The 23,524-nt window shown below is 40.4% G+C and overlaps 1 protein-coding gene across 3 annotated transcripts in view; it reads left to right on the top strand.

Moving 5' to 3' along the window:
• VAV3 (vav guanine nucleotide exchange factor 3) overlaps positions 1 to 23,524 on the top strand; it is a 457,960-nt gene that overhangs the window by 73,338 nt on the left and 361,098 nt on the right. For 2 of the 3 annotated variants that reach the window (XM_088835531.1, XM_088835532.1), the window contains exon 2: positions 21,411 to 21,527. The exons of the other annotated variant lie outside the window; for it this stretch is intronic. In XM_088835531.1, coding sequence (XP_088691657.1) covers positions 21,411 to 21,527 — 117 coding nt within the window. The remainder of the gene's footprint in view (positions 1 to 21,410; positions 21,528 to 23,524) is intronic. 3 annotated transcript variants of the gene reach the window in all.

Raw genomic sequence — 23,524 nt, 5'->3', positions numbered from 1 at the left:
CCATCTCATACTCTGCCATCCCCGTCTCCTCCTACCCCCAATCCCTCCTAGCATCAGACTCTTTTCCAGTGAGTCAACTCGTCGCATGAGGTGGCCAAAGTATTGGAGTTTCAGCTTTAGCATAAGTCCTTCCAATGAACACCCACGATTGATCTCCTTTAGAATGGACTGGTTGGATTTCGTTGCAGTCCAAGGGACTCAAGAGTCTTCTCCAGCACCACAGTTCAAAAGCATCAATTCTTCGGCGATCAGCTTTCTTCACAGTCCGACTCTCACATCCATACATGACCACTGGAAAAACCATAGACTTGTACACCGCTCATGCGACGAGTTGACTCACTGGAGAAGAGTCTGATGCTGGGAGGGATTGAGGGTGGGAGGAGATAGGGAGACCAGAGAATGAGATGGCTGGATGGCATCACCGACTCGATGGACATGAGTTTGAGTGAACTCTGGGAGTTGGTGATGGACAGGGAGGCCTGGCGTGCTGTGATTCATGGGGTCGCAAAGAGTCATACACGACTGAGTGACTGAACTGAACTGAACTGTACACGTTAGACTTAAATAAGTTATGTCAATTATATCTTAATAAATCTGGAAAAACAAAATGGGGAAAGACTAGGCCAAGAAAAGATTATCTTTGTCTTCTGTAAACTCAAGAGCTTGAGTATAAAATGAAAAGCCTAATACTTGATTTGCAGAAATTCAAGGAAAAAATAATCACTCACAAGAGAGTCTCATGGGATCCTTATGATTTTTAATGAATCCATATTCAGTGCCTTTATTTCATTCTTTATGTGCGTATAATAGATAGTAGTCTGTCCCCTACTGCTTTCATAACTCACTTTTTGTCTTTTTTTAAATTTAACGTAAGTAATATTTTAAATACTGCCTAAATTCATATAGCAAGAGAAGTTGGTCGTAGAAATTGGAGAGAGAATGAGTGAGCAAGAGAGAAACATCAGAGAAAGGAAGTTTACAGGAAGGTGAAGAGAATAGTAATGATGCTTACATTTCTATAATTCCTTAGGGCTAAGTGCTAGTCCCGGGACTATGAACTCCCTGGGAGAAGGGGCTTGTCTATATTCTCTTCTGTTTTGGCATCCATCCTTATATCAGCCTTGTGTCTTTGGCATCAGCCTGTCCTCGATGATGCTTTGCACTTAATGGGCACTCAGTTGGTGCTTCATAGATGAAATGAATTAATGAACTTAGATTTCTCATAAATTATCTCACCTTATACAGCAGACCTATAGGGAAGTATGATTATCCCCATTTTATAAATGGAGAAACCAAAACTCATATGGGTTAGGTGATTGCTTAATAATGATAAATATGTGAAGTCTGCACAATCACATAATTCTTGATGACAGGGCCAGGATTTACACCCAGGTCTTTTGTTCCTAGTTCTTATTCCTTTTGGTATCCAGTATTATTACCCTTTGTATACAGTGTGTATTGTGTCTATGAGTGAATGTGTGCATTCCTGTGTATGTATATGTGTGTGTGTGTATTGTGTTAGTCTATGTTTGGGAAATAGTAATGAATAAAAACGTCTTCTTCCTATACATTTTGGTACATTTTATGAAAGATATATGATTAACTGCAATACTTTGGCCACCTCATGCGACGAGTTGACTCACTGGAAAAGACTCTGATGCTGGGAAAGGTTGGGGGCGGGAGGAGAAGGGGACGACGGAGAATGAGATGGCTGGATGGCATCACCGACTCTGTGGACATGAGATTGAGTGTACTCCGGGAGTTGGTGATGGACAGGGAGGCCTGGCGTGCTGTGATTCATGGGGTCGCGGAGAGTCGGACACGACTGAGCGACTGAACTGAACTGAACAAGAGGAGAGAATGACCAGCTCTACCTGGAGTTGCCAGGGAAGCCTTAACACGTGAGTGTGGTATTGTAAAGAGTGAGGGATGTTCTAGGAAGAGGTAGAAAAATGATGATGTCATTTATTGTACAGACAACTTTTTTTTAAATGTCAGGAACATGGTCAATAATTAAAGCAGGACAATAGGGCCTAAAGATCATCCTTGGCAAATCAGGACAGTGGTCCTTTATGGAAATGCCATTTTAGGTAGGGGGAACTACATTTACAAATAACTGTTCAAAAATCATACAATAGCATTTCAATTGGTGTAATATTAAAAAAAACAAAACAAAACACCCAGTCCACAACTTCCTTATAGGATTAGGGTGGCAGTGGATAAATACTGCTGAAGAAACAATCTATGAACATTTACTTAGAGAGAAGACAATTCTAGAATGATGTAGTACAGTCTGTTTAAATTGTGTGACCTGAAAGTATTTTTAAATCTTTGGTAGAAAAAAGGCTAAGTTGGGGGCAGATTTCAGTTTGCAGAAGTTAAGTTCACTGGGAGATTTGACTCAAAGAAGACTAAAGGTATCCAGCTGTGGGAATTAACAACTGGGTTAACACATCCATTAATTTTTTTCCTTTTAGATTTTTGTATTGACCCTGGAAATAAAACACGTTAATTTGATATGGAGTTCAAGAAAGGTGTGGTGAGAAGTGTTGGTGATTGGTTGTAACAGGTTTTCTAAACAGTGCACAAATCTCTTGGATTTAGAGATAACAGAGTTTACTGGAGGGTAAGAAAAAGGTGGGAAAAAGGAAAGACCAAGGAACATTTTCTGCACCTAATTAGGATGTATTTCTGCTTGGTTAATATTTCCAGAATGAAATACTATATCGAAGCAGTGCTATTTATTGAAAAAAAAATCACATATGTGCATGCATTTGTGTAAACTTACAGATCACATATGTAATTCAGTTCTTGATAATATCATGATTTTAGTGCAGAGTCTATGTATTCTTATTTAACTTAGAAAAAGCTACACCTTTATTTTAATAAAAATTATTGTGAAATCATGGAAAAAAACAAAATCTGGAGCATAAAGATGTCTCTCTGTCAGGTAATAAAATCAAAAGTGACACAGAGAATTTGGGGATGATGCTAAATTGGAAGGGGTGTGGGTGTATATAGAAGAAAATTAGAGAGGTTAGAAATGTGGGCAGAAAATAGAATGTAATTAGGCAAAAAAAGAAAAAAAAACAATCCAGTGATCTATATGAGAATAATTTTGTTTCAAGATTATCCAGTTATTCAGATTTGTTCCAGGCTGTTCAGTGAGCAGGTAAGCCTGCTGAAAGACACTCAGAAAAATGAAAGTGCTGTTATCCTCTGGAGTGAGGGAAGGAGGAAGGGGAGTAGGTTGCTTAGTCTAGAGCTAAATAAGCTGCTGATCTGAATGGCAGTTTAAACATTTTGGGGGTTAATTTTAGAGAAAATGCCTCTTTTCTGAAGTTGAAATTACTTGGGGAAATGTATCACCCTTCATTTTTAGTTGCACTATAGATGTCTGATTTCAACAAAGTCAGTATGACACCACATGGTTGATAACAGTGTTTTCCATGTTACTTAATTATGCCAGTAGGTATAATACTGTTCCTAGGATTATATGGGCTTCCCTGGTGACTCAGACAGTAAAGAATCTGCCTGTAATTCAGGAGACCTGGGTTCAATCTCTGGGTCGAGAAGATCCCATGCAAAAGGGAATGTCTACCCAATCTGGTATTCTTGTCTGGAGAATTCCATGGACTGAGGAGCCTGGTGGGCTACAGTCCATGGGGCTGCAGAGTCAGACATGATTGAGTGAATAAAACACAAAATTATAAAGTGGCCATTAGTCATTATATTTTATATACAGGAATTATATGTACTTTATGTACAGAAATTAGCACAGTTCTTAAATATACTCCTAAAGATATTTTGCCAAAAAAAGCCTCTGAAAATTTTGAATTTAACAGACTGACTAGAGCCCAGATGATCTGGTCTTTTATAAAATTAATAATTGTTTCAAATTTAACAATATGGCTTTCCCACTTTGCTGTTAACACAGAGAAATGACAAAGTAGAAATGAACTGAAAAAAATTGATAATATGCTGGAAAAATTAAAATGTTTATCATTCTGATAAGGAGGTCAAGAAAAGTGGGGATCATGAGATATCAGAAAGTTCAGTATCTAAGCTGTGGGTGGTGTGTGCCTTGGAGTATCTTGTGCCCCCAGCTTCATGTGAACAGCAAGGGTTTTGAGATGAAAATTGAGACTTGAGCCTGGTAAAATATTAAAAATAATTTTCCATGTGAAAGGCAAAATGGTAGATGTAGTTTGGATATTCAAATATGGGGATTTGGGAGGCATTTATTATGGCAGTGAGTCACAAGCTGGAGTCAAGATTCCTGGAAGATACCACTATATAGGCAGAAAGCAAAGAGGAACTAAAGAGCCTCTTGATGAGGGTGATGGAGAAGGCAATGGCACCCCACTCCAGTACTCTTGCCTGGAAAATCCCATGGACAGAGGAGCCTGGTGGGCTGCAGTCCATGGGGTCGCTAAGAGTCGGACATGACTGAGCGACTTCACTCTCACTTTTCACTTTCATGCATTGGAGAAGGAAATGGCAACCCACTCCAGTGTTCTTGCCTAGAGAATCCCAGGGACAGGGGAGCCTGGTGGGCTGCCGTCTGTGGGGTCTCACAGAGTCGGACACGACTGAAGCGATTTAGCAGAAGCAGCAGCAGCAGAGGAGGGTGAAAGAGGAAAGTGAAAAACGTGGCTTAATATTCAACATTCAAAAAACTAAGATAATGGCATGCAGTCCCATCACTTCATGGCAAATAGAAGGGGAAAAAGTAGAAGCAGTGACAGATTTTCTTTTCTCGGGCTCTAGAATCACTGTGGATGGTGACTGCAGTCATGAAATTAGAAGATGATTGCTTCTTGGAAGGAAAGCTCTGACAAACCTAGAAACAAAGACACTAGTTTGCCAATAAAGGTCCATCTAGTCAAAGCTATGGTTTTTCCAGTAGTCATGTATGATTGTGAGAGTTGGACTGTAAAAAGTGCTGAGTGCTGAAGAATTGATCCTTTCAAATTGTAGTAGACTCTTGAGAGACAATTGGAGAAGACTCTTGAGAGTCCCTTGGACTGCAAGGAGATCAAACCAGTCAATCCTAAAGGAAATCAACACTAAATAATCACTGGAAGGATCGATGCTGAAGTTCCAATATTTTGGTTACCTGTTTCGAAGAGTGGACTCATTGGAAAATATCCTGATGCTGTGAAAGATTGGGGGCAGGAGGAGAAGGAAGCAACAGAGAATGAGATGGTTGGATGGCATCACTGACTCAATGGACAAGAGTTTGAGCAACTCCAGGAGATAGTGATGAACAGGGAAGCCTGGTGTGCCACAATCCATTGGGTTGCAAAGAGTTGGACATAACTTAGGGACTGAACAACAGCATTGTGGCATTGGAAGAACAAAATGTGAGAGTTTAGGCTTTTTCAAACTAAATTTGTAAGAGTGTACTTGATATTTCTGTTTTAACGACTTTCACTTGGTAGGTCAGTATAGTCAAAAAAATGTTCAGTTGACTGTTGAACAATTCAGGGATTGGGACACTGACCCTCCCTTCAGTCAAAATCCATATGTGACTTCTAGTTGGCTCTGTTTATCCACGGTTCCTCCTCATGGGAGTTTCCTTGTTATCCTCAGGTATTCCTCTGTGTCTGGGGTTCCTCCCCACCCTCAGGTTCAAACCAGCCATTTCTGATGCAGTACTGTATATTTTACTATTAAGAAAAAAATCCTAAGTGTGGAGATTCCTTAAAAACTGGAAATAGAACGGCCATATGACCCAGCAATCGCACTTCTGGGCATACACACCGAGGAAACCAGAATTGAAAGAGACACATGTACTCCAGTGTTCATCGCAGCACTGTTTATAATAGCCAGGACATGGAAGCAACCTAGATGTCCATCTGCAGACGAATGGATAAGAAAGCTGTGGTACATTTACACAATGGAGTATTACTCAGCCATTAAAAGGAATACATTTGAGTCAGTTCTAATGAGGTGGATGAAACTGGAGCCTATTATACAGAGTGAAGTAAGCCAGAAAGAAAAACACCAATACAGTATATTAACGCATATATATGGAATTTAGAAAGATGATAACGATAACCCTGTATACGAGACAGCAAAAGAGACATAGATGTATGGAACAGTCTCTTGGACTCTGTGGGTGAGGGTGGGATGATTTGGGAGAATGGCATTGAAACATGTATATTATCATATGTGAAACGAATCACCAGTCCAGGTTCGATGCATGAGACAGGATGCTCAGGGCTGGTGTATTGGGATGAACCAAAGGGAGGGGATGGAGAGGGAGGTGGGAGTGGGGTTCAAGATGGGGAACAAATCTACACCTGGGGCAGATTTATGTCAATGTATGGCAAAACCAATACAGTAATGTAAAGTAATTAGTCTCCAATTAAAATAAATTAAAAAAAAGAAATGTAAAAAAATAAAAATAAAAAAAATAAAGATATAATTTGAGGACCCCCCCCAAAAAAAAAGAAAAAAAAATCCCTGTATAAGTGGACCCATGTGCTTCAAACCTGTGTTGTTCAAGTGTCATCTGTACTAAATTCAGCCTGAGACTGAAGAGATCAGTTAGAAATCAGCTTCCCACAGCTTTCCTGAACTATGTTACCTGGCAGGCACTGTGATGGCTGCTCACGGGCTGGGCTAGTAGCGCCCCCACACTGAAGGGCAGGGCCCCAGGCTGCTGCTCTGACATTGACCAAGTGTGGATTTGGTCCAGAGCCTTGCATTGTGGGTGCTCCTGCAGGGAAGGTTTTCTTACACTAAGGAAAAAGCACTAACAGGAGTTCCCTGGTGGTCTAGTGGTTAGGATTTGGGAGTTTCATTGCCATGGCCCAAGTTCAATCCCTCGTCACAGCCAAGGGGGAAAAATATCACAAATATGCCATCTGTTTCTTTTTTAACTTAATAGATTGTATTTAAGGAAGGTAACTTGAGCTTATTTTCTTGCTTTTAAAAAATATAACTGGTAGTACATTTATTAATGTAATGCTTTCTGGTACATTTTTGTTGTATTTTTAAAATTCTCATTTTTTTAAACTTTTCCACAAGAATAGGTATGTTTTTGTTTGTTTTTTTTAATTTTAGTTTATACTGAATACTGGTGCAGTTCTGTGGAAGATATAAAAGTGTGATGTCTGGGATGTGTGTTAGGGGGATGTGAACTCTGGGGAACAGTGTGACAGAATTTCCAGCATGGGCAGAATTGAAGGGAGAAAGTATAAGACTACAGAAACAGAGATGAATGAGGTTTGTAGGAAGACAAAAGCATTTTTGGAAAATATCCACTGTACAGAACCCATCTTCAGAATCATCCACTGTGCAGAACCCAACTCAGTCTTCCTCTTAGATTTCTTAAATCTTTTGGGTCAAAGGAGAATAAAGGAAGTCCAGCGGTTGAAGTGACTGTAATACTTTCCTGTGGGGTAATGTCCTCCTAGACTTTCTTTGGGGCAGGCCCAAGTCCATTTAAGTCGTAAGGGCCTGTGGTGGTGATGGTTTAGTCGCTAAGTCATGTCCAACTCTTGCCACCCCATGGACTGTAGCCCACTAGGCTCCTCTGTCCATGGGATTTCCCAGGCAAGGACACTGGAGTAGGTTGTCATTTCCTTCTCCTGCCTAGGGGTCTGTAGTCAGGTCCTCACCTTGCTGTAGAGTCTCACACCACAAGCAATACAGAGGCCACACTGTATGGCAGGGAAGTCCTGACGGTGCTCAGATCTGGTTCTGTTACTTGTTAGCTTCCAGGACCTTAGATTATTTTGTCTCAATTTCTTATGGATAAAATGGAATACAATGTTTTCCTTATAGGACTATATGCAGGTATGCATACTCAGTCTTGTCTGACTCTTTGTGACCCCGTGGAGTGTAGCCTCCCAGCTTCCTCTGTCCATGAAATTTCCTAGGCAAGAATACTGGAGTGGCTCACCATTTCCTTCTCCAGGGGATATTCCTGACCCAATGATTGAACCTGAGTTTCTTGCATCTCCTGCATTGGCAGGTGGGTTCTTAACACTGTACGAACTGGGAAACCCCTTGTGTGTATTAACTAAGATTCTTCATGGATGTGCTTCGTGCTACACCTGGGACATATAGTTTTACTCACTGTAGAGTTATATGCATTATTACGAGGCATTGCCATGTTCTTTTGGATAAATGAGTTCCAAGATCCAGTTGGGATCTGGTCTTGACCGACTTTCCCAGTCTCATTCATCCCTAGTGCTCTCTTGCTTGCACTTGCTGTGGAGGCCATGTGATTTTTATGCATTCCTCCAAGAGGCCAGGCCTTTGTTTCTAACCATACCATTTCTCATGACTTTGTTTCCCTTCTCTGACACTCACTTCAGCCACTTCCTTGGAGGAATGAATCTCACCTTGCCCCTCATGGAATGGAGCGCCTCCCTTGGGCTCTTACTAAGCCAGTGCTTGCCTCTGGACTTAACTGCTTGAGGGTTGCAATACGCCTTTTGTGCATTTGTTTCTCTGCTTCACAGGACTGTCTTCTCTTGGAGGGCTGGAGCCGTGGCTCCCAGTTCCCTGACTTGGAGCAGAGTCTGCTACGTAGGAGACAGAAGGTCATAGTTGTTAGAGGCATGGTCTTTGGAGCCACTACCTGGCTGTGAAATCTGCTCTCCGACTTTACTGACCATGGGACGTAGAGTCAATTATTTCACTCCCTGAGCCTCAGTTGCCGCATGTGTAAATCGCAGTTATGACAGTACCGGGTACAAAGGGTCCAGGGTAGAGTGAGTGAGCAGGGAGAGATGTAGGCTCACTTGCCCTTGCACTTTTCCTTCCCTGTGGCGTCTCCGGCTACTCAGTCCTGCCTTGGCATGCCAGGAAACAACTGGAGAGGTGGGGGCTCCGTGGGGACTTCTCAGTCATGCTTGGGTGAAGTGTGGAGCGTTCTGAGGTTGCGTCCCAGGTGGTTGGCTTATGGGGTGGTGCTTGCAGTTAGACGTCCTTGTTTCTGTTTGCATACAGCGTTTTCTTTTCGATCTGACCCGCACTAAACTGTGTTCCCATTCTCTTGGATTAATGGATTTCCAAGGCTCATCTCTAAACACAATGCTAATTTGTGTCACCCCAAGCATTTCCCTGCTTTACGAATGTTGTTTTCATTGAGCACCCGCCTCGGCTGCCAGCCTTCTGGGGTGACCCAGTCACCGTGGCTCTCGCTTCCTGCTTCACAGGGCGTGGCTTTCTTAGCTGTTCAGCTGATTCTGTTGCCACTGCCACTTGCATCATAACCGCGACTTCCATCCTACTGGCATTGCTGCCCCTGATGCTACTGCTATGACTGCTCCCACCAATGTCAAAAACCTGACTTACAGCTACTGTCCCTTAATGGCCTGTGCAGAAGGAAATGCCTGTTTTTCTGTACTCTTAATAAGGAACCTTGCAAGACAGGCTTCTCTGGAATGCAGACTCGGCCATTCTTTGTGTGCTTCAGGGTGGATGTGTTCCAGGTGAAAATGTGATTGGGGGTTACTTTTTCTCATTAGAGGCAATAGCGTGTGTTGCTTTCATTAACTGGTTAATGGACATAGTAAAATAGGCTAATTTTAATCTGCACATCCTGGCCGTGGTTTTCTAGTGCAAAGACTCGAAATGCATAAGGAGGATTAAAGATGCTGTTTATTAACCTTTTTGTTTCTGGGTACAAAGACTAATGCTAGGGTTGACAGTAAGCCTTTGAAACTAAAGTCTAAGTTCCTGCCAAAGGAGAGGGATACAGTGCCTCTTCTGATGAAGACAAGCTGTTGAAAGCAGCAGAGGGCTTGTGTGTGTGTGATGGTGACAGTGGCCAGGGACCCTGAAAACTAGTTAGCAGACCACCCCTGAATACACACCATCATCTGGGCTGGCAACCCAGATGATGCTTATGAACATAACTGCTTACTAATTTAAAGTTGATTTATATTTAATAAAATCACCAACTTCTAAAACGACTTTTGAGGTAATTTAATAATGAAGATATTGTTATATTAACATAAGTAAGAGGATATGGTGACAATTTAATGTAAATTTCCATATGAGTTCATTGGTTACCAAGGAATGATGGTTATTTATTCTTTTATGCAGGTAAAATTGCATCATCATACATTTATCAATTTATTAAGAAATATGTCCATTATAAAAGTGGGGACTTTTTAGAGTAATGGAAATAAAAACAAAAGTAAACAAGTGGGACTTAATTAAAGTTAAAAGCTTCTGCACACCAAAGGAAACTATAAACAAGATTAAAAGACAGCCCTCAGAATGGGAGAAAATAATTGCAAATGAAACAACTGACAAAGAATTAATTTTCAAAATATACAAGCAGTTCATGTAGCTCAGTACCAGAAAAACAACCTGATCAAAAAAATGGGCCAAAGACCTAAACAGACCAAAGAAGATATGGAGATAGCCAATGAACACATGAAAAGATGCTCAACATTGATTATTATGAGAGAAGTGCAAGTCAAAACTACAATGAGGTATCACCTCACACCAGTCAGAATGGCCATCATTAAAAAATCTATAAGCAATAAATGCTGGAGAGGATGTGGAGAAAAGGGAACCCTCTTACATTGTTGGTGAGAATGTACACCAACATTCTCAGCCACTATGGAGAACAGTGAAGAGATTCTTTAGAAAACTAGGAATAGAACTATCATATGACTCAGTAATCCCACTACCAGGCATATACCCTGAGAAAACCATAATTGAAAGAGACCCTTGTACCCCAGTGTTCATTGCAGCACTTTTTATAATAACTAGGATATGGAAGTAACTTAGGTGTCCATCGAGAGGTAAATGGATACAGAAATTGTCGTATATATATTTAATGGAATATTACTCAGCTAGAAAAAAGAATGCATTTGAGTCAGTACTAATGAGGTGGATGAACCTAGAGCCTATTAAACAGAGTGAAGTAAGTCAGAAAGGGAAAGACAAATATTGTATATTAATGCATGTGTATGGAATCTAGAAAGATAGTACTGATGAACCTATTTGCAGGGCAGCAGTGGAGATGCAGACATAGAGAACGGTGGGGGAAGGAGAGGGTAGAATGATTTGGGAGCATAGCATGGAAACATATGCATTACCTTATGTAAAACAGGTCGCAAGTGGGAATTTGCTGTGTGACCCAGGGAGCTCAATACAGGGGTCTGTGACAACCTGGAGGTGGGAGATGAGGTGGAAGGGACAGGATGGGAGATCAGAGGGGGATTTGGGAGGGACATATGTATCAGTTCAGTTCAGTTCAGTCACTCAGTTGTGCCCGACTCTCCGCGACCCCATGAAACACAGCACGCCAGGCCTCCCTGTCCATCACCAACTCCCGAAGTACACTCAAACTCATGTCCATAGAGTCGGTGATGCCATCCAGCCATCTCATTCTCCGTCGTCCCCTTCTCCTCCCACCCCCAACCTTTCCCAGCATCAGAGTCTTTTCCAGTGAGTCAACTCGTCGCATGAGGTGGCCAAAGTATTGCAGTTTCAGCTTTAGCATCAGTCCCTCCAATGAACATCCAGGACTGATCTCCTTTAGAATGGACTGGTTGGATCACCTTGCAGTATAAGGGACTCTCAAGAGTCTTCTCCAACACCACAGTTCAAAAGCATCGATTCTTCAGCGATCAGCCTTCTTCACAGTCCAACTCTCACATCCATACATGACCACAGGAAAAACCATTGCCTTGACTAGACGGACCTTGGTTGGCAAAGTAATGTCTCTGCTTTTTAATATGCTATTAAGGTTGGTCATAACTTTCCTTCCAAGGAGTAAGCGTCTTTTAATTTCATGGCTGCAATCAGCATCTGCAGTGATTTTGGAGCCCAAAAAAATAAAGTCTGACACTGTTTCCACTGTTTTTCCATCTATTTCCCAGGAAGTGATGGGACCAGATGCCATGATCTTTGTTTTCTGAATGTTGAGCTTCAAGCCAGCCTTTTCACTCTCCTCTTTCACTTTCATCAAGAGGCTTTTGAGTTCCTCTTCACTTTCTGCCATAAGGGTAGTGTCATCTGCATATCTGAGGTTATTGATATTTCTCCCAGCAATCTTGATTCCAGCTTGTGCTTCTTCCAGCCCAGCGTATGTATACCTGTGACTAATTCATGCTGATGTATGGCAGAAGCCAACACAACATTGCAAAGCCATTATCCTCCAATTAATAAAACTGAAAGAAAAAAGCTGTGGAGATACATAGATGAAATAAATGTAGTCTCTGCTCTCAAAAATGTTTCTCTCATGTATCATTGGTTGGGCAAACAGATATAGTCCAGATAGTTATTAACACAGGTGTGAGCCTGGTGCTACAGAGTATGTAGGATGTACGTGTTTTTACAACTTAGCCCTACTCATATGAACTCAGTCATTTCAGTACTTACATATAATCCATTAAAGTGCCGCATCGTGGAGAAAAAAAAAAGAAACCCTGTAACTTTCAGTGTTCCTAAATTACTATATTTGTGATTAAGCAATTAAAAACTTATTTTCTAAAAATGAATTGCAGCCTGGCATATAATCAAAATGGAAATAATTGGCTTTTGGTTTACTGAAAATAGGGCAGTTTTAGTTTGGAGATGTGAACACAAGACTGGAGATGAGAAACAGCCCTCTTCCATTTTTGGCCTTCTTCCTGAGTGTCCTTTAGGGTTTTCATTTATTTGTAATAATAGGATCAAGAGGAAAATGGAAGATATTGTGCAGTCCTGAACTGATGCCAAGTGCAGTGTAATTATTTAAGAATTATTCAGAACTCATCTGTAAGTATGGTCTTCAAAGAACAAAGGGAATGATGCCCCTTCTGTGGGGACCTACTGACTCACAAGCAAAAGGGATAAATAAAGTCCTCATAGAAGTAAAAATTATTCTTTTCTTTTAAAAAAAGTTTCCAGAAGATGTAAGATTTAGTTGACCTAATCACTGCGGATGCTGATTGCAGCCATGAAATTAAAAGACGCTTACTCCTTGGAAGGAAAGTTATGACCAACGTAGATAGTATATTAAAAAGCAGAGACATTACTTTGCCAACAAAGGTCAGTCTAGTCAAGGCTATGGTTTTTCCAGTGGTCACGTATGGATGTGAGAGTTGGACTGTGGAGAAAGCTGATCGCCGAAGAATCGATGCTTTTGAACTGTGGTGCTGGAGAAGACTCTTGAGAGTCCCTTGTACTGCAGGGAGATCCAACCAGTCCATTCTAAAGGAGATCAGTCCTGGATGTTCATTGGAAGGACTGATGCTAAAGCTGAAACTGCAATACTTTGGCAGCCTCATGTGACGAGTTGACTCACTGGAAAAGACTCTGATGCTGGGAAGGATTGGGGGCGGGAGGAGAAGGGGATGACAGAGAATGAGATGGCTGGATGGCATCACCGACTCGATGGACATGAGTTTGAGTGAGCTCCGGGAGTTGGTGATGGACAGGGAGGCCTGGCATGCTGTGATTCATGGGGTCGCGGAGAGTCGGACACGACTGAACTGAACTGAATCTTAAAAGACAGATGTTGTGGGAGAGAGGAGAGGATATGGTAAAATGGACGGAAATAGAAAACCCCAATAGGAGAGAAACTTAATTTGTTATGGTTTCCCTTCCAGCCTGCCAGTTCTCCAAATGGGGGGGGAGTTGGGAGGAGTAAGAATGACAAGGGTACTAGGCAGAGACTTGACTAAGTCTAAACTGAGACAGCCCAGAAGGAAGACTCTGCTTTTACCTTAATGTTTGTGGATGGGCTTAATAGTGGTCTCTTTTGTGCCTTCAGAACTGTTCATCAACATGTCTACGTGGTGGTGAAGCTGTGTTAGAAACTGTTGACCTTCCCACAAGATACCATTTCTCAGCTGAGATCGAAATAACTCATTTCATAATAAGCTGTGGAGGTTTTTCCTGTTACGCAGCCTCAGTTAACACTAGTCCAATATTGCTAACAATTTTAGAGAAGTACATGCTTATTCTTTCAGATAAGAAAAAGGGAAGCAATCCTGTTTGCATTTGTATCATTGAGAAGAGTCAAAGTGGTTTCTACATACATAGAGGAAAAGGAAACCATACACTTTATAAAAAGAGTAGAGGGAAAAGAGAGTCTTAAAGCGTTTTACTGTGAATTTTAGCAGCATGACCTTTAAATGTTTTCTTTATGTAACATCAGTATCGATAGATAGCATTGACGTGGTAACAAGAGCCACAAAGGTAAAAAGCAACTTAGCTTCATCTGCTGTGATAGCTGTTGGTTAGGAAACTGTCTAATGTAGAGAGCTCTGGCCTGATGTATAACTTTCAGGTGTCTTAGACATGGTTGGTCTTCAGCTTTGCTCTCTGAGGGTTTTCTGCATCTTTATCGAGTGCTTTTCAACCTGGAGTAAATAAGCAAGCTGTTGGTGCGTTTCTGAAGAGAGGGTGAGCATTGTGGCTGAAGAACAGGTACTGTGCCATTAGAATGTGTCACTTGTCACGGAATATACCTGCGAGAGGGGCTGTGGAATATCTTCATACCAGGACTTTCCAGATGAAAACAAGAATTAATTGACTCAACTTTTGGCACCTGTTCCCTGTTCCCTAATTTGCTAAGTGACCATTTTCAGTGGATCCCTTCTCTGTCTTTGCAGTGCCCAGGATGGACTATGGTTATGAATCTGAATTCTTTTCTCCTTCACTCTCTCCACTCTGCCTATATTCAGTCAATTACCAGGTATTTCTTTTCCATGTTACCTTCTAGATTTGTCTCCCTTTCTCCTTCTACTATTCTAATCCAAATCACCATGATTTTTTCCTTATATGAACATGACACCGTCCTGTTCTTATCTCATCTGCCTCACACAATCTCCCTAATAAAGAGAAAACAAAAACAGTTAATTCTGCACACTACATGATGTAGCTAGTGTAACATAGCAGTTAAGGATATAGGCTCTGTAGCCAGAATGTCTGGTTTTGAGTTACAGCTGCATTACTTTGGCATATGCAGTTACATAAACCTGTTTAAACATATAAGCCTCTAGTATAAAAGAAAAAATACTTCCCTGATTGAGTTAATGTGAAGATTAGAAGGTGTAAGCATTTAGCATAGAACCTGGTATATAGCAAACACTCAAAAGTAACTGAGGATTGCACTCTCCTATGTAAAACCTCGATGTTTCTTCTAGATAAAGCCTGCATCCATTGGGCTTGCTCAGTGAGTCCCAGCTCCTCTGTCAGCCCTGCTCTCACTGCTTCGTAGAGAACTGTGTCCATTCTGAACCCCTTCCACTGCCCTCACCAGTCCATTCTTTGTCTTATCTCATATTCATCCCCATCCTGGATGTCCTCACACTCTGAGTCTGACAGGTCCCTTCCCCTCCTTGAACATTGAGCACTCCTTCTCTTTTTGTGACTGACTCCCACTCGCCCTACAGGATCACTTACTCCAGAAACCTGTCTCTGATACTTCAGGACTCCTGAGGGACCTCTGAATGACTTCTTTATAGCATTTGCCATGTTGTCATATAACTACACGTTTTCTTGTTTGTATGCTCTGCCTGATCTCTTTTGGTGGCAGAGTTTGGATCGTACTTGCTTTTTAAAAAATACTCAGTTCTTGGCAATTTCATTCAATTAATATGTGTTTAATAAATAAGTACCCAACTGGGGGATATTTTATGAAGTTTTATGATGCCTAGTACATAAAAGGCACCTCATTAATATGTGTTAAATGATAAAATGCTATTGAAACCTTTTGTCTGTCCTTGATTTCTGTAACAGTCGTGTGTGGATATATTTAATATTTTAAAAATCCTAGAGTTATTTAATTATGGTTTTAAAAGTCCTCATCCTAAATTCTGAAAAGCCCTAAAGTTCTCTTTTATGGGCTTCCCTGGTGGCTCAGATGGTAAAGAATCTGCCTGTAGTGAAGGAGACCTGAGTTTGATCTCTGGGTTGGGAAGATCCCTTGGAGAAGGGAATGGCTACCCACTCTAGCATTTTTGCCTGGCAAATTCCTTGGATGTAGGAGCCTGGCAGGCTATGGTGAGTCCATGTAGTCACAAAGAGTCGAACATGACTAAGGGACTAACACTTGTACTAAAAACTTAGCAAAATTATATAATTTTTGGTCAAACATAAAGTATAGTTATGAAATGAAATGATGAAATGTATTTATCTTTGCCCGTCATACACCAGGTCTGAAGGCAGAGGTTTTGAGCTGCTAAATACAAAGGACTGTCAGTGTTTCAAAGACCAAGAACATCTCCAAGCATAAAGAAACTCTTGTGTTTCTTGAGTGAAAAAACTCAAGTTTTTTCTTTCTTAACAGTGTGAGATAAGAGTTGGCTTATTAGGCATGCCACAAAGAAAATGATAGGATTTGTTTACATTAACTCTTCCTGTTGCTGGTGATACATTGCTTAAGCAAAGGGTGGAGTTATAGGTTCATTTGATGTAATTGGCTCATATAATTTAGGAACAGCCTGATGCTCAGACTTGTTCTCTAAATACCATTTACTATAAAACTTGAAAAGGAACTGTTTGGAGAAGTGGCTGATTATAGAATTTGGGCAGAGAAAACATGAGGTGGGCCTAGGACAGTTTGATATAATAAAACAAAGACTAATGGAGTCATGTCAAAAGGTCACAGAAGCCAGTTTGAAGAGAACGCCAGTGGCCAAATTCAGGACAATCTGAACATCCAAATGAAAAATGATCGCAATTAATTATTACGCAAGGAAAGATTTCCAAAAAAAAGGAAGGGAGGAGGGCAGGGGAAGCTTGTTTTTCAGTGAGAATACCAGCCAATAAATGTGGAAGGAAAAATAGAATTTTGCTGTCCCAAATGGAATAATTAAAGCAAGGGTTATCAGTGGATGAAAAGTGGTAAAAAAATTATTGGGAAAAAGAACAGCCACATGGTAACAAATTATCGCTCTCAAGATTTATTGATCTAAAAGAACCTGTACCTTTACAATAGATACATGTGGCAGTAACCATCTTAACCAAGTGATCAAGTCTAGTGTCAGTAATAATGGGTTATCCTAACATTTTGTGTCTTTTGATATGATGAAATAGGAAGTTCACAGTATAAAATGTTTTTTCCAGAACTGTTTAACTTGTATCTTGATGTAGCTTTGGTTCATAGGAGATATAAGTGATGGGGGAATTAATTCAATGATACCATGAAGAAATAATTAGACACATCCAGAATGTGGGACATTCTATAACATACCTGGGTCTGGACTCTTCTAAAATCAGTGTCATTGGAAAAAAAAAAAGTTTAGATTAAAAATACTGCAAAAAATAAAACATAATGGATAAAATTGAATTGGACCCTAGACTGGGTGTGGGTTTGGGGAAGCAGTTTAAAAAAACATTGGGTGGGCAATTGATGAAATTTGGATATGGGATGGATATGGAATAAAATGGAATTATTGTTAATGTTTTGAGGTCCATAGTGACATTGTACATATTTAGGAAAGTGTCCTCATTCCTAGCAAATGCATGTAGAGTTATTTAGGAGTGAAGTGCCATAATGTCTGAACTTACTTTCACATACAAATTTTTATGAATAAATAGAGAAATGGCTGGCACACAAAAGCCCCTATGGCAGTATGTTATAGTTGTTGAGTAAATGGAATGTTCATTGTACTATTCTTTCAATTTTTCTTTTGGATTGAAAAAAAAACAACCAAAAAACTGGAAAAGGAAAGATTTTAACATAGGAAAACAAAGCAAAAGTCTGGGGTGGGTGGGCTGGCAGGCCCGGCTCTCCCCAGGGCTTCTGTGATGACATTAGGGCCTGCTTCCTCCGTGCCTCAACTTTGTTCTGCACTTCCACTGAGCCGTTAGCAGAAGTGTGATCCTAGTGTTACTAGCCAGTTTGGGGCTAACTAAAAATCTCCAGCCGTGATTAATAGAGAAGCTTGTTTTATTCATTTTCAGTATCCCCAGTGTCTGGAACATTGTAGGCATTCAAAAACTGTTGACTGAAAAAATACATAAATAAAAGGGTGACCAAACTTGATGACTGCCTGGAAATGCAGAGCGTACCGGTGATTTTCTTCAAATCCAGTAAATATTTGTGGAATTGAATTATTTAAGGGGCAAATAAGGTTAAGATTGATTTCAGAAGTCAGGGAAAGTTCTGTTTTTAAATCATCTCTTGTAATGCTATTCAATAATGACTGTGTTTCTTTTCTTTTCTTTTTTTTTGCTTTCAATAATACTTTTCTGAATTAACGATCAAAGCCCTTGAATGGAGCTCTACTGTAGTTTTTCCGACACGGGGGAAAATTTGAGTTTGGTGCGAAATCTTCAGAGGGTAGCATGTGCCATTATGCTTTGTTCCTTGGTGAGCTATGAGTTGGGCACTTAATTATGTAAAAAATATTGCAAGAGCGCCGTTGCATAATCCCCAAGAGAGTAATTATTGTCTATCTTGGCAGAATGCAAGGCTTTTAATCTGTAAATAAGCAATTCTATGTGGAAGAGCTACATGCAGAGTGATTCTGTGTCATAAAGGTCTCTTATGAATTTTTAAAAATGAAAGCAGTTACTGAATGTGCAGATTGGCTGCTGCTTTTGTGCTTCAAAGGGTTTATGATGTTTCCCCTGTGGTTTTAACCCCTCCTGAAATATTTAAGCCTTAAGAAGGATTCCTGTAAAGGGTAAAACTATGTCTGGGTTAAGCCCATACAAAACCTGAATGTTTCCAAAGTAGAAAACGCAAAATGTGCTTTCTGCAAATTAAAAAACAAACCAAGATGGAAAACAACAACAGAAAATGTTGACAGTGCCTTTTTTTTTAAAAAAAAAAAAAGCAAAGATGCAATAATAGGCTAATAGATTTCTCACCTATTGGAGGTTAATAACTTTATTTTTAATGTGTGCCATTACAACTATTTCCGAAATTCACTTTCGGAGTATGTGTGTCCTTTGCTTAGTTGGATCTGAATCTTAGACGCTGAAAGTATATTCTGTTGGTTGTTTAAGTTGTGATGGCGGCTGCCTTACTTCTTGTCCCTGTCGGTGTCGATGAGCTGAGCGTGTTCTCCAGGGTCAGCTTCTGTGCCTGAGCATCAGACCCTTTTCCTTTGCCCACTCAAGGACTTCATTTGGGTTACTGTGCCTCTCCCTTTCTAGAAACATGTTGTAAACAGCTTCCATTGTTAAAAAGCCCTTCCTTGACCTCTTTTTCTTGCTTACTACCTCCTCAATCCTCTGTTTCCTTTTGCAGCAAAACTCCTCAGAATCTATTGATATATTCTGTCTTTACTTTCTGACTTCCTATTGTGTCTTGAAGCTGCTCCATCCAGCATTTCTCCATCCCTATCCTCCACACGGAACCTGCTTTTGTCAGGGTGCACCTATTACCATCATACAGCCAGATTTCAAGGAAAACATCTGGTCAAATCTTATTTGAGTAGCAGCAGCAACTGACACAGATTGTCACTCCGTCTTTCTAGAAACACCTTCTTTACTTGACTTCAGGGAAAGTCTCTTCACTTGGTTGTTCTCCTTCATCACTGAGTCCGTCTCTCTCAGCCCGTTTGCAGGCTTCTTTTCTTTTCCTGATCTCAGATGACCTGACCCCAGGTCCTCTCCTCTCCTCTTCTTTCTCTCAAAGTCATCTGAGATAATATCATGGTTAAAAATGTTTTGTATACTCCAAAGGCTTTCAGATTTATGTCTGGAGTTTACACACCTGTGCGCTGAACTCCAGATTCATATATCCAGTTGTCTGCTGCCCCATGTTCCATGGATGACTAATAGGCATCTCCAATTTAAGAGTCAAAATTGAACACCTCATCTTCCCATGGCTGTCTCGCACCTGGATTCTTGTAATAGCTTCCTATCCAGTGTTACTCTCTCTAACCTTGCTCCAGCCCCTTTTGATCTGTATTAAAAAAAAAAAAGGCTCTGATAAAAGAGCAGTAGAAACTGCTGTAGTCCAGGAGGAGTTGGAACAGTAGCTGGGCTGGGTGTTAGAACAGAAAAGGGAAAAGAGAGAGGGTTATTGGATAGAGGAGTGGCAGAGTTCAAGCAGAGAGGCAGGAGTGAGCATGGCGTAGAAAGCCCCAAGGAGGAGACCAGCCTGACTGCACGGTGGGGCACATAACAGAGGATCTTAAAAGCTCAGGTGAGAAGTTTGTACTTGATGCATCTGTGCATATTTTGAATAAAAGAGAGGGGCCTGTTTACAAACCTACACCTGAAACTTTAGCACCATGCTGTTCATTATGACAGCAACTAACCAGATATGGCTATGGAGCACTTGAAATGGGGCTAGTCTGAATTGAGATATGCTGGGAATTCCCTGGTGGTCCAGTGGTTAGGATGCTTTCACTGTCAAGAGCATGGGTTCAGTCCCTTTTTGGGGAACTAAGATCCCACAAAACCATGTAGCACAACCTCTCCCCCCACAAAAAATAACAACTGTATTGAGATATGCTGTAAGTATACAATGCATATTAGTTTTCAAAGACTTAGTACCAAAGCTAATTTTATTTAAATGTTTTATATCAATCATTTGTTGAATAGTAGTATTAGTATTTTTAATATAGAGTACTAGAAAAACAATAAGCTACAAGGATATTTTGTAGAGAACACAGAATATAGCCAACAAATTTTAACTTTAAATAGAGTATAATCTATAGAAAAGATTGAATCACTATGTTATACACCTGCAAACTAATATAATATTGTTAATCAACTATACTTCAATAAAATTTTTTTAAAAGAAAGAAAAAACACTTTAAAATATCAGATCATATCCCAGTTCTGTCCCAAGGTATCCAGTAACTTCCCATCTCAGTCAGAGTAAAAGCCTGTCCAGCAGGGTCCTTTCTCATCTGACTTCACTGCCTTTCCAGCTCACCTCCTACCTTTCTCTTTGTCATACATTCTGCTCTGTCCATCTTGACCCCTTCCTCAGACATAACCTCAGAAGCTTCCACCTCAGGACCTTGACATAGGATGCTACTTAATGCTGAATACTCTGTCCTGTAATTCTGCGTGGTGGCTCCTTCCCCACCTTCACAGCTTCCCTGCTTATCCATCCTCTTCCCGCCAACTCCTTCTAACCATCTCACTGAGGCTCCCTCCACCTGCCCCAGCTCTCCTGATCCCTTCTCCTGGCTTTAGTTTTCTCTATTGCCCTTACCACCATACAAAAGTAAAAATAGTTACTTTTTTTGTTTTTGCTGCTGAGTTGGTTCTTGTTTGTCTCCTCTTGTTAGACTGTAAGTATCATGAGGGCAGACTTCTGTCTGCCTTGTTCACAGGCACCTATGTCACGGTGCCTGGGAGAGAGTGGGTCATCATTAAATGTTGCTGACAGGGTGACGGGAAACACCAGCAAGGGCAGATGGATTCTTCCTTGGCATTTTCTCAGCATTCTGGGTGTGACAGAGGATAGGTAGCATTTAGAATGAGTCACTGTGTACTAATAGCTATTTCCCATTCCTCAGTTTCTCTGTTTGAAGAACATAAGGACATTCCTCATGGCCTGTTGTGAGACATTTGGAATGAGAAAGAGTGAACTGTTCGAGGCATTTGACCTGTTTGATGTCCGTGACTTCGGAAAGGTAATTACTTTTTATTTTTTAATGTATTTTTAAACTTGAGAACACTTTAGCAAATACTGTTGTTTATCTTGAAGTACGACATGTGACTGAAGTGGTGTGGGCATTATGTAGTTAAAGTTTACATATTGGTGGCTTAGCCAAAAAAAAGAACAAATGTACAAATGACAGTAGAATTATCATTATTATTGTTTTTTTATGTAAAGCAGTATGAGGGGAATCTTTTATCCAGATATAACTTTTCCTGTTGGTTATCTCAGAAAGCAGGACTACTATTTTCCTTCTTTTAGGTAGTTTTTTGGGCTGTCATAACTGAGGACCAGTATTCTGTCCTTCCAGACTTCTCCAAAAATGAAGGACACTTAATATTTGGAAGCTGAGAATGTTCTGTTGTCTGTTTGACACTTGGGTTAGTGACTTGCAGAGGACATGAAATTACTGAAATGTATGAGACTGTTGAATAACTGTTGCTGCCTTGATTTCAGGAGATACATGTTAGATTTTTAGATTTCAGTGGTATTTGTCATGTATAAATTGGTTCTTTTTTCCTTTTCTTTTTTAATTGGTGGAAAATTGCTTTACAATGTTGTGTTGATTTCTGCTGTACAGCAATGCAAATCAGTCGTAATTATCTATATATTCCCTTGTTCTTGAGTCTCTCTCCCCTCCCTGCACCGCACCCTTTTGGGTCATGGGAGTGTCAGACTGGGCTCCCTGTGGTACACAGCAACTTCCCAGTAACTGTTTTATACGTGATAGTGTACATATGGCAGTGCTACTTTTCTCAGTTTTTCCCACACTTACCTTCCCCCACTGTGTCCACAAGTCCATTCTCTACTAGGTGTAAATCGGTTTTAATATTTGCTCTTATTGTATGTACACCAAGCATTTGTGCATAATAGCTGACAACCTTTTAAAAGAATGGAAAGAAAAAGGATAGGAATCATCCTATCAAAAGTTAAATTAATTTATTTTGAAGTGATTAAGCATAAGGGCAGTTAGGTAACCCCTCTTGATGTAATTGCATTATGAAAATACAGAAGCAGGGAAGAAACAAAAAACCTAAACAATACTGAGAAATTTGATCTTACTCTGATAATTCACATGCTAGTATCTCATCAAAAGGCTGTTTGAGAGTGATACTTAATTTGATTTTTACATCGTCATATTTGATTGTAAAATAAAAACCAAGCAGTGGATTGGTTTGCTTGGCAATGGGAATGAATAGCACAAATTTGAAGCAGAAATGTAAGAAATTTAATGCTGACCTGCAACAAGTATGGGAAAGCCCCCCTGTCCAGGGAGACAGAAGGCTTGGGTTTGCTTTTGGTCACTTTGTGATCTTCTGAATGTCAGCAGTCTCCTCCATCATCAGACCACCTGCCCGCTTAGTAGTCTGTGCAAAAGGAAATAGGTATAAGGACATGGTTTCTAGAATTCCTCTTTTCTCTGGCCAGCTGTGATTTTGTTGTCTTGAGGTCCAGCAGTGTGTTGGAGGATAACATATGATGACAATTACAAGGAACTGAAAGCAAAGGCTCCTTTTGTAAAGAGGTGGTGGCACGTTTGTCTTTAGCCATGAAGTGGAGCCATGAAGATGGAGCGAAGTCAGATAGAACCCCTGGTGAAGTGGGTAGTTCTCTAGTTTGTTCGCCCCAGAAAAATGCCTTATCAGTTTATAAAGATATCTTTTGCTATTATTTGACGTTTCCTCTTATTTTTTTTTAATCTTCTTCCGTTTTCCTTTATTTTCTTCCTGTTATTTGGGGAAATGAAAAATGAAAATGAATTGGGGAAATGAAAAATGAAAGAAAAGTCTTGACTTGTAAAAGATTTTCATAAAGTTTGTCCCTTATTTTTTGGCATTTTCACAAACAAAGATGGTGTTTACAAAGACTGGGAAGTCATCAAAATTGTTTGGAAAAGCGTGGCTTTGCTTTAGTGGAATAATGTTGCGCACTAGATTAGTTAGACAGTGCAACCTTTGTAGGAGAGCTGAG

The sequence above is a fragment of the Moschus berezovskii genome, chromosome 4 (genome assembly GCF_049115385.1).
Source record: "Moschus berezovskii isolate FMDL1 chromosome 4, NW_MosBer_1.0, whole genome shotgun sequence".
NCBI lineage: Eukaryota > Metazoa > Chordata > Mammalia > Artiodactyla > Moschidae > Moschus > Moschus berezovskii.
This window is presented reverse-complemented; position numbering and strand designations above follow the sequence as displayed.